This window comes from Ahaetulla prasina, chromosome 6, assembly GCF_028640845.1.
Source record: "Ahaetulla prasina isolate Xishuangbanna chromosome 6, ASM2864084v1, whole genome shotgun sequence".
In the NCBI taxonomy this organism is placed as follows: Eukaryota; Metazoa; Chordata; class Lepidosauria; order Squamata; family Colubridae; genus Ahaetulla; species Ahaetulla prasina.
This window is the reverse complement of record NC_080544.1, coordinates 108,369,283-108,381,314: the sequence shown is the minus strand read 5'-3', so window position 1 is coordinate 108,381,314 and position 12,032 is coordinate 108,369,283. Positions and strand designations below refer to the sequence as shown.

General features: G+C 40.1%; 1 protein-coding gene and 1 long non-coding RNA gene across 3 annotated transcripts in view; one reads left to right on the top strand and one right to left on the bottom strand.

The window, feature by feature from the left end:
* LOC131200520 (cytochrome P450 2J5-like) overlaps nucleotides 1–12,032 on the bottom strand; it is a 36,889-nt gene that overhangs the window by 21,272 nt on the left and 3,585 nt on the right. The window contains exon 2 of the mRNA XM_058187377.1: nucleotides 6,478–6,640. Coding sequence (XP_058043360.1) covers nucleotides 6,478–6,640 — 163 coding nt within the window. The remainder of the gene's footprint in view (nucleotides 1–6,477; nucleotides 6,641–12,032) is intronic.
* Nucleotides 11,347–12,032, top strand: part of LOC131200530 (uncharacterized) — a 64,593-nt gene continuing 63,907 nt past the window's right edge. For both annotated transcript variants that reach the window (XR_009155645.1, XR_009155644.1), the window contains exon 1: nucleotides 11,347–11,521. This is a non-coding gene — a long non-coding RNA (uncharacterized LOC131200530). The remainder of the gene's footprint in view (nucleotides 11,522–12,032) is intronic.

Genomic DNA, 12,032 nt, shown 5'->3' with positions numbered 1-12,032 from the left:
GCTAAACAAATAATTCCCTCAACAGTGTCAGACTATTTACTGAATCTGCACTACTATTAATCGTCTCATAGTTCCCATCACCAATCTCTTTCCACTTATGACTATATGACTATAACTTGTTGCTGGCAATCCTTATGATTTATATTGATATACTGACCATCAATTGTGTTGTAAATGTTGTACCTTGATGAACGTATTTTTTCTTTTATGTACACTGATATGCACCAAGACAAATTCCTTGTGTGTCCAATCACACTTGGGCAATAAAATTCTATTCTATTCTATTCTATTCTATGTTAAAAAAAAACAGGTTTAGTTCAGCGGTGAAATGTAAAAATTTGTTACTACCGGTTCTGTGGGCGTGGCTTGGTGAGGGAGGGGTAATGTGACTGGGTGGGCGTGACCAACTTTTTTTTTTACTTTTAAAAGCATTTTTTCTAGAACCTCTTCCGCCGAAGAGGTTGTAAAAAAATGCTTTTAAAAGGATCTGACGATCCCAGCTGAGTTGCCTGATCGTCAGAACCTTTTAAAAGCATTTTTCTTTTTTCTTCCTCTGCAACACCCACCAAGCCATGCCCACCAAGCCACACGCACAGAACCGGTAGTAAAAAAAATTTGAAACCCACCACTGAAACAAAGTAATAATAATATAATATAACAACAGAGTTGGAAGGGACCTTGGAGGCCTTCTAGTCCAACCCCCTGCCCAGGCAGGAAACCCTACACCATCTCAGTCAGATGGTTATCCAACATTTTCTTAAAAATTTCCAGTGTTGGAGCATTCACAACTTCTGCAGGCAAGTCGTTCCACTTATTAATTGTTCTAACTTATTAATTTATTAATCTATTATTAATAAATTTATTATTTATAATAAATTATTTATTATTATAATAATAAATTATAATAAATAATAATTATTATTTATTATTTATACATTATAAATTATAATTATAAATTATATTATTTATAAATTATTATTTATAATATAAATATTTATTAATCTAACTTATTAATTGTTATTAATAGTTTTAGTATGTGTAGACAAATTAAGGAAAGGTCTAAACAAATGTATGACATTGTTAATGCTCCTTGTGAAATTGATAGATGTTCAGAATCTTTAAATTTAAAAAAAAACAAAACCTGAAAACAATCTTCTGGGCATTAGACAATGTTTGACTGATCTACGGGAAAAAATATTTGAATGAAGGATGTCAGAGAAAAGATTGCAAAAGCTGAGTATGTTTCCCTGAAAATAAGACCCATATTTTATAAAAATAATAATAATAATAACAACAACAACCACCACCACCACCTTGGAGGTCTTCTAGTACAACCCCCTGCCCAGGCAGGAAACCCTACACCATTTCAGACAATGGTTATCCAACATTTTCTTTAAAAATTCCAGTGTTGGAGCATTTACAACTTCTGCAGGCAAGTTGTTCCACTGATTAATTGTTCTAACTGTCAGGAAATTTCTCCTTAGTTCTAAGTTGCTTCTCTCCTTGATTAGCTTCCACCCATTGCTTCTTGTTCTACCCTCAGGTGCTTTGGAGAATAATTTGACTCCCTCTTCTCTGTGGCAACCCCTGAGATATTGGAACACTGCTATCATGTCTCCCCTAGTCCTTCTTTTTATTAAACCAGACATACTGAGTTCCTGCAACCGTTCTTCATATGTTTCAGCCTCCAGTCCCCTATCATCTTTGTTGCTCTTCTCTGCACTCTTTCTAGAGTCTCAACATCCTTTTTACATCGTGGCGACCAAAACTGAATGCAATATTCCAAGTGTGGCCTTACCAAGGCCTTATAAAGTGGTATTAACACTTCACGTGATCTTGATTCTATCCTTCTGTTTATGCAGCCCAGAACTGTTTTGTTTATATTTGGGGGGGCTAGTCCAGAACTGTTTTGTTTATATTTTGGGGGGCTCCAAAAGACCCAATAGGGCTTATTTTCAGGGCAATACAGTATCAGGGTGATCAGCCAGGCCAGGCGCCCCACCCCTGGTACATGCACAAGAAGTGGCAAGTCCATGGGAGCCAACAGAGTCCATCAGTAGCCGCAGCCAATCGGCCCCTTGGCTGAGTTGATTACCTGTCCAAGAAGCAGGCAGAGACAGAGGAGCAGGGGGAGGAGGAATGCGTTGCATGGCCACCTGCTCCTGCAGGCCCAGGGCACCAGCCAGCGCCTGCTGTTGGTCTGCCCTCCTCCACCTTATCCTCGCCACCTGGGGTCAAGAACATCTGTTCCAGCGGCCTGGAGGTCATGGACCTGCTGAAAGTAAGTCATGGGTGGTTGAAAGCGAGTAGCCAGCCTTCACCTAGTGCACTTCTCCATTGCCCATGGGGCCCACAGCAAGAGAGGGCAAGGCATGTGGGAGCCCAGGCATGGTCAGGCAGCCCCGCTTGGCCACTGACGGTACAGGGTCCACCCAAACGGTGACAGCAGAGCTGGCTTCTCCACACTTAGATGGGGCCATGCAGAGCAGGCCCTGGCCATCGACTTGGCTCTGAATAGAGCCCTGCTATGGACCATGGGAAAACAGACAGCACCCACTTTCCCTGGGGACAGCCGCTGCAGGCCAAACAGAAAGCTCACTGTAGCTGGGGGCCCCTGCTAAGTGTAACCCTTCCCTGGGAAGGGACCTTGGAGGCCTTCTAGTCCAACCCCTGCCCAGGCAGGAAACCCTACACCATTTCAGACAATGGTTATCCAACATTTTCTTAAAAATTTCCAGTGTTGGAGCATTCACAACTTCTGCAGGCAAGTCGTTCCACTTATTAATTGTTATTAATAGTTTTAGTATGTGTAGACAAATTAAGGAAAGGTCTAAACAAATGTATGACATTGTTAATGCTCCTTGTGAAATTGATAGATGTTCAGAATCTTTAAATTTAAAAAAAAACAAAACCTGAAAACAATCTTCTGGGCATTAGACAATGTTTGACTGATCTACGGGAAAAAATATTTGAATGAAGGATGTCAGAGAAAAGATTGCAAAAGCTGAGTATGTTTCCCTGAAAATAAGACCCATATTTTATAAAATAATAATAATATAATATAACAACAGAGTTGGAAGGGACCAAATAGCCCCAAATAAAAGCTACATTTATTTATTCAAGCGGGACTGGCATAATATTTTTAATATTTTTAATATTTTTAATTTTAACTGGGGTTTTATTATTATATGGTTTATAATTTTAAATTTTAAACTTTTAAATGTGGCCATTTTTTCTAATATGCTCGGTTTTAAATTGTCGTTTTAATTGTACATTTTTGTGTTTTTTATCTTTTGGCTGTACACCGCCTTGAGTCCTTTGGGAGAAGGGCGGTATAAAAAATTTAATAAATAAATAAATAAATAAAAATACAAGTTGTAGCAGCCTGAGTGCTCGCCACCTCCTGTGCTGGCCATTCCCATGCTCCACCCCACCCCCGCTGATGATCATTCTTAACTAGGGTTTATTTTGGAGTAGGGCTTATTTTGCGAGCAGCATGAAAAATTATCCTAGGGCTTATTTTTTGGGTGGGTCTTATTTTTGGGAAAACATGGTAGTTTCATTGCCACATGGCAAAATAATTATTTGTTGGGCCTTATTAGGAGATCCCTTATAGAGTTTATGAAGTCAGGCAGCAAAATAGAAAAATCCAGGATATATTAGGTTTGTTGATGCCCATTTGAGGGAAAATATTAGAAAAGTTCGTGAATTGGAAGAGATAAATCAGAAGGATGTAAAAGTGCAGTTTTATCAAGATATTAGTAAGTTTCATTATGAAAAAGGACCACGTTCTAATCCCTAAAAAAATCAATTGCTTAAATCTGGAACTCACCACAAATTTGAATTCTTCTTAATCATATATTAGTTACAAAATGTAGACAAAATTCTAATTCTTCAAGAAATCAAAATTGTCTCCTTGCACTTAAGAAGACATGAATCTTCCTAGAAAAGGCACTAGTTGCAAGGTGATAAGAGAAACAGGCCAACCAAACAACCAAGAATAGGATAAATAGAAATAAAAGTAACTTGAATTCCTATAGTTATAATTTATTTTTTATTTATTTGTCAAACATGTATAAGATAACAGATATAGGTATAAACATGATTATGAATACTATTCAAACTATTCTCCAAAGCACCTGAGGGTAGAACAAGAAGCAATGGGAGGAAATTGACCAGGGAAAGAAGCAACTTAGAACTAAGGAGAAATTTCCTGACAGTCAGAACAATTAATGAGTGTAACAACTTGCCTGCAGAAGTTGTGAATGCTCCAACACTGGAAATTTTTAAGAAAATGTTAGATAACAATTTATCCAACCATTTGGGTTGGACTAGAAGACCTTCAAGGTCCCTTCCAACTCTGTTATTATTATTATTATAATAATACATGATATGGATACGAATAAATGGGGACAGTAAGACAGGGATGGTAGGCACTTTGGTGCACTTATGCACGCCCTTACAGACCTCTTAGGAATGGGGTGAGGTCAACAGTAGATAGTCTAAGGTTAAGGTTATGGGGGTTTGGGGAAGAAACCACAGAGTCAGGTAGTGCATTCCAGGCATTGACCACTCTGTTGCTGAAGTTGTATTTTCTGCAATCGAGTTTGGAGCGGTTTACCTTAACTTTGTATCTATTGTGTGCTCGTGTATTATTGCGGTTGAAGCTGAAGTAGTCATTGACAGATAGGACATCATAGCAGATAATTTTGTGTACTATGCTTAGGTCAGACCGAAGGCGGCATAGTTCTAAATTGTCTAAGACCCAAATTTCAAGTCTGGTGGGATAAGGTTTTCTGTTGCGAGCAGAGGAGTGGAGGACTCTTCTCATGAAATATCTCTGGACTCCTTCAATTGTGTTAATGTCCAATATACAGTGTGGGTTCTAGATAGATGAGCTGTATTCGAGAATTGGTCTAGCAAAGGTTTTATAAATCCTAGTTAGCAGTACAATATTACCCGAGAAGAAGCTTCGCAAGATTAGGTTAACAACTCTTAATGCCTTTTTGACAATGCTGTTACAGTGAGCTCTGGCACAGATCATTTGAGATGAGTACTCCAAGGCTCCTTGACAGAATGAGGGTCATCTACTAGGTCGTATCTGCCCAGCTTGTATTTGATGTTCTGATTTGTGTGTGTGTGTGTGTGTGTGTGTGTGTGTAAGACAGAGCATTTGTTGGTTGAGATTTGGAGTTGCCAATTGTTTGACCGTTCTGATACATAGTCAAGGTCTCTTTATAGGGCAGCAGCATTGTCAGTGGTCTCATCATCAGCGAAGAGAATGCAGTTGCTTATAATATGATCCCAAAGGTCATTTATGTAAAGTATAAAAGAGTGTGGGTCCTAAAACGCTGCCTCGGGGGACATCGCTGTTAACAGGTGGAGGATTTGATAGGGCACTCCCTATTTTGACTACTTGTTGGCTGTTTGACAGGAAAGCAGCTTTCCACTTATACAGGGATCCGGAAATGCCATAAGATTTTAGTTTTAGAAGTAGTTTGTCTTGTACTACTGAATCAAAACGGAATCTAGCAGCTCTGCGCACATGCACACACTGGGAACAGGCTCACATTGTTCTTCTGCCTCACTGATGACAGACTCCGGAGCTTCTGGAAGCAGCAAAGAATTACCAGATGGCCTTGGCTCCTTCTCTGCCTCCAACTCAGAGCCCGCATCTGAGCCTTATTATTATTATTATTATTTATTGAATTTCTAGACCACCCTTCTCAGGGCGGTGTACAGCCAGACTAAAAAACATACACAATATACAATTTAAAAAACTGAATTAAGAAACTTATTACACAATTGGCCGAGAAATTAAAATATTTAAAATCTAAAAACCCCAATTTAAAACATAAATAGAATTTAAAATTTAAAAACTAAACAGTTTAAAAAGTTTAAGCTAGCCCCGCACGAATAAACAAATATGTTTTCAATTCACGGCAAAAGGTCCAAAGGTGAGGTATTTGGCGTAAACCAGGGGGAAGTTCATTCCAAAGAGTAGGAGCCCCCACAGAGAATGATCTTCCCCTGGGGGCCGCCAGCCGACATTGTTTGGCGGACGGCACCCTGAGAAGTCCCTCTCTGTGAGAGCGTACGGGACGGTGGGAGGCATGAGGTAACAGCAGGCGGTCCCGTAAGTACCCAGGCCCCAAGCCATGGAGCGCTTTGAAGGTGGTAACCAGAACCTTGAAATGCACCCAAAAGGCAACAGGTAGCCAGTGCAGTCTGCGCAGGAGAGGTGTTACGTGGGAGCTACGTGGAACTCCCTCTAGCCTTTCCCAGACTCCAGGACTATCTAGCCTTCTCTATATTCGACCCTGCTGCCAGCTCTGCTGGCGGGCCACAACACTCAGGACTTTAAAACATTTCGTCTACCAACCCTTACTTCCCCCGCCCATCCATGTTATATGCCTCATCACAAATTATAACATTATAACGGTTATTTAGATGCAATTCCTTACTACTTCCACTTACCCTTTCCTTTCCCTATAGCAGTCAAGAATGCATCTTCCATGCGAGGCGAGAATTCTTCTGGGAAGCTGGTCATTGCTTCTTTTACAGTTTTGAATCCAGACAGCACTACTAGAAGGTGAGATCCAACCCATATGGAGCATATATTTCCATATCGTTTTTCAGGCTGCCAAGGGAATCAGAGTTGAGAAGCATTACAAATAGAACAGATTTACGGTCTTTCCTAAACCCTCAATTTTCAGACTTGTGCAATAGGCCACCGGCAATTCTCTACTTTTTAGAGGCTTATTTTCTCTAAGATTCCTGCCAAGAACTACTCCATTCCCTTTCTTTTATTTTTCCTGGGATGTTCCTTTCTCTGTTTCTGTCTGAAATCCACCATCATGAGCCACGGTGGCGCAGTGGTTAGAATGCAATACTACAGGCTACTTCTGCTGCCTGCCGGCTGCCTGCAATTTGGCAGTTCAAATCTCTTCACCAGGCTCAAGGTTGACTCAGCCTTCCATCCTTCCGAGGTCGGTAAAATGAGGATCCAGATTGTTGGGGGCAATATGCTGACTCTGTAAACTGCTTAGAAAGGGCTGTAAAGCACTGTAAAGTGGTATATAAGTCTAACTGCTATTGCTGTCTCCTGTTTGCGCCCTTCTCCCATGCCTTGGATGAGAGGTGGCGTTCTTATTGCCCATTCACATTTGAATTACAATTACAATAACAGAGTTGGAAGGGACCTTGGAGGTCTTCTAGTCCAACCCCCTGCTTAGGCAGGAAACCCGATAACATTTCAGACAAATGGTTATCCAATCTCTTCTTAAAAACACCCAGCGTTGGAGCATTCACAACCTCCAGAGGTAAGTTGTTTCACTGATTAATTGTTCTAATCGTCAGGAAATTTCTTCTTAGTTCTAAATCCTCATGTGACTGACAGATCTTTGAGCCAATGGTTGTCTGAAACAGGTTGTCTATGAATCACATCTTTTGAGCACCCCATTGGTTTTCAGAGGCTTTCTCAACCTCTTCACCCTCTGTTTTTTTTAAGCCACCAACTCCTCAGCTTTCCAACTGACCGCTCTACATTGACAGGACATTTTAGGAAGTTTTGTCTGGTGTGAAGTAATGTTCTTCAGCATCTACACAAACTGTTTCAACTCCCACCCTCAAAACGACGCTATAGAGCACTGCACACCAGAACAACTAGACACAAGGACAGTTTTTCCCCGAAGGCCATCACTCTGCTAAACAAATAATTCCCTCAACACTGTCAAACTATTTACTAAATCTGCACTACTATTAATCTTCTCATCGTTCCCATCACCCATCTCCTTCCACTTATGACTGTAGAATAGAATAGAATAGAATAGAATAGAATTTTTTATTGGCCAAGTGTGATTGGACACACAAGGAATTTGTCTTGGTGCATATGCTCTCAGTGTACACAAAAGAAAAGATACGTTCATCAAGGTACAACATTTACAACACAATTGATGGTCAGTATATCAATATAAATCATAAGGATTGCCAGCAACAAGTTACAGTCATACAGTCATAAGTGGAAAGAGATTGGTGATGGGAACTATGAGAAGATTAATAGTAGTGCAGATTTAGTAAATAGTTTGACAGTGTTGAGGGAATTATTTGTTTAGCAGAGTGATGGCCTTCGGGAAAAAACTGTTCTTGTGTCTAGTTGTTCTGTTGTGCAGTGCTCTATAGCATCGTTTTGAGGGTAGGAGTTGAAACAGTTAATGTCCAGGATGCGAGGGATCTGTAAATATTTTCACGGCCCTCTTCTTGATTCGTGCAGTATACAGGTCCTCAATGGAAGGCAGGTTGGTAGCAATTATTTTTTCTGCAGTTCTGTAACTTTATTGCTTGTATCCTTACAATCTATACAGATATAGTTTCCTGTACCCTATGACTATCATTACAGTGTTGTATCATTAAGTGTTAAATTTGTACCCTATGACTATCATTAAGTATTGTATCATTAGGTGTTAAATTTGTACCCTATGACTATCATTAAGTGTTGTATCATTAGGTGTTAAATTTGTACCCTATGACTAAGTGTTGTTATAAGTGTTGTACCTTGACAAATGTATCTTTTCTTTTATGTATACTGAGAGCATATGCACCAAAAGACAAATTCCTTTTGTGTCCAATCACACTTGGCCAATAAAAAAAATTATATTCATCTGATCGCTTGCAACCTGAATTAAGATTGGAGCAATACAATCTCCATGTCATCCTTCCGAATAATGAACTCTGACAGGTTGCTCAGGTTCAAAAAACTCTTTATTGAGTACATCATGTTGGCCTTTAGAAAGGTGAAGCAAGATCTAAATAGTTTCCGCACTCAGGACTCTATTCCGCACTCTATTAGGTCATATGGATCAATCAAATCAGCCACAGTTTGCTGCTCAGCTCCGGCAGGTGTCCATTGACATAGCCTTGGTTCACATGCCGGCTGGTAGATCTTTTGAGGAGCAGCTGAGGCACTACATTCCTACGTTTCCCCGTCCCTCTCTCCTCTCTCCTCCCCCCACACCCCCGTGAATGGCAACCAAGAAATGAAGAAAGAGTAAGCATGAGGGAGAATGGGTTCAGCTGAAGTCATTTTGCAAGTTGACATTTTATTTATTTATTCATTTATTTATTTTGTCACAACAATATATATAAGTATCATACAAAAAGATTATATAGTATATAAACATTAGGAGGTATAAGCATATATATATATATATATATATATATATATATATATATATATATATATATATATATATATATATATATATATATATATATATATATATATATATATATATCTACGTCTTTGGTTATTGGGGTTTTCTCGGGTGTAAGAAGAAGGAAGGAGACAGCTGCAATCACACATTGCTCCCAGAAGCACGAAGCTGAAGCCTGAAGATGACGAATGAGACTTAAACGTCGCCAAGACACTTCCAATTTTACGCGGAGAAAACCCGAATAACCAAAGACCTACATACAAACACCCGCGAAAACCTCAGAAAACATATATAGATATATATATATATATGTATAGGTCTTTGGTTATTCGGGTTTTCTCCCGTGTAAAATTGGAAGTGTCTTGGCGACGTTTCGATGAAGTCTCACTCGTCATCTTCAGGCTTCAGCTTCGTGCTTCTGGGAGCAATGTGTGATTGCAGCTGTTTCTTCCTTTTTAACTGCTAGTGGAGGTTTGAACTGATTGGGTGGGAGCTTGGCTGTGCTCTGATTGGATGGGGTTTTTTGTGCTCTGATTGGCTGGGGGTGTGTCCTGTTTGGGTAGGGGCTTGGTTGTGCTCAGATTAGTCTGAGTTGCAGGGGGATTTGAGCTGGTGAGCTGCATTGCTGCTGTTTGGCTTCGTGTCGGTGGTCGTGCTACATCTTCGTAGTGGGTGTCTGTCTGCTGCATGTATGGATTGGAGGGGTTTGAAATGGCTAATGTTGCAGCTGCGGTCTGGCTTCTGGTCCTTGGTCATGCTTCATGATCAGTGTGGGTTTGGGTCTGCTTTCTGGGTGGATGTGTGGTGGTGACATCCTGTGTGGACCTCGTGAGTGTGGGTCTGGTGTCATTCCTCATGTTAGGGACTCATTTGTCAATAAGGGCGGGTTTCCAAATGGCTGGTAGGAGGGAGGTATCATCTTGTTTGTTCATGCTGTGTGGGCGTTTTTCTATCTCGATGGCTTCTCTGATTATTCTGTTGTTAAAGTGTTCAGTTTTGGTGATAGTTCTGGTCTTTTTAAAGTCAATGTTGTGTCCTGTGGCTTTAAGGTGTTAACCCCCCACTAAAATCCAAGAAAGAGAACAAGAAAACGGCACAGCCCTCCTCCCATATATAAAAGGCACCACAGACAGAATCAGCAAGATCCTCCACAAACACAACATCAAGACAGCATTCTGCACAAACCGAAAAATATCTACCATCCTAAGAAACCCCAAAGACAAAATTGAGTTAGAAAATCAAGGAGTATATGAAATCCCATGCACCGCCTGCCCCACCACATACATTGGACAAACCAACAGAAGAATAAGTGCATGCATTGAAGAACATAAGAACTCAGTCAAAAAAGAGGAACCAACTTCTTCCCTGGTCCAACACCCATGAAAACCTCAGAAAACACACACACACACACACACACACACACACACACACACACACATATATATATATGAAGAAGAAAAAGAAAAACAATAGGACAGGAATGGTAAGCACATTTGTGCTATTATGCACGCCCCTTATAGTCCTCTTAGGAATGTGGTGAGGTCAATATTAGAAAGTTTTTGGTTAAAGCTTTTGGGATTATGGGAAGAGACCACAGAGTCAGGTAAAGTATTCCAAGCACTGATGATTCTGTTACAGAAGTCATATTTTCTGCAATCTAGATTAAAGCGGTTGACATTAAGTTTAAATCTATTGGTTGCTCTTGTATTATTGCAATTAAAGCTGAAGTAATCTTTAACAGGAAGGACATTACAATAGATGATTCTATGAGTTAAACTTAGGTCTTGTCGAAGGCGACGGAGTTCCAAGTTTTCTAAGCCTAGGATTTCAAGTCTGGTGGGATAAGGTATTTTGTTGTTTTCAGAGGAGTGGAGAACTCTTCTTGTAAAATATTTCTGGACACGTTCAATTGTATTGATGTCAGAAATGTGGTGAGGGTTCCAGACAGGCGAGCTGTTATTCTAGAATTGGTCTAGCAAATGTTTTATATGCTCTGGTTAGTAGCGTAGTGTTTTTGGAAAACTTTCAAACTGTTGGGTAAATTATTAAAAAAAAAACATTGATCAACTTGTTTCTGAGGCATGACTCATGCAGGTGGAGTGTGGGAAGATATGTGAGTCAATAGTAGCCCGATATCAGAAAGAACCTAGTAACGCTATTCCAGTCTAATGCCATCTTCAACAGAAGAGAAATCTGCCTTGGTCTCTGCGCTAACATCTCCAATTTGCTTAATAGGAGACAGAGTGTATGGCAAACCCATTTTCGCTGGCTCCAGAGAAAGACAGAAAAGCTGAGACACGTGACTGCAGGTACAACAAGTTTTAACTTAAGTATTACTCTTGTTTTTAAAGTTGTTTTTATCCACAGGATGTTTCTTCTGTGTGGCTGTATGTATGGCTTTTATTTGTAAACCGTCCAGACGCTCCTAGATAAAATGGGTGATCTATTAATTCGATAAATAAATAAAATAAAAATATATGCTGCGTACGGAAATTATTGTTCTGACCTAGGCTTCCCAAAAGCACGAAGCCGACTCGTTATCCCGATGAAATCCCTTTTATTTAGTTTAAAGGGAATTCCCCTCCAGCAAAGTCCTGGCCAAGAGTCTTTCAAGAGATTTCACAACTACAGACCTTTATCAGAATTGGAAAACTGCCAGGCCGATATCTTCCAAACATCACGCTGTAGCAGACAATACTTGGCAAGAAGTCAGGAACAGATCTTCATTCTAATGAATTGAACTAATTGTCTCCTGCAAACTCCCCTCCCCTTTCGCTCCTCTTTATTCCCTATGGGAGGGGCCATTCACCATCCACCTGT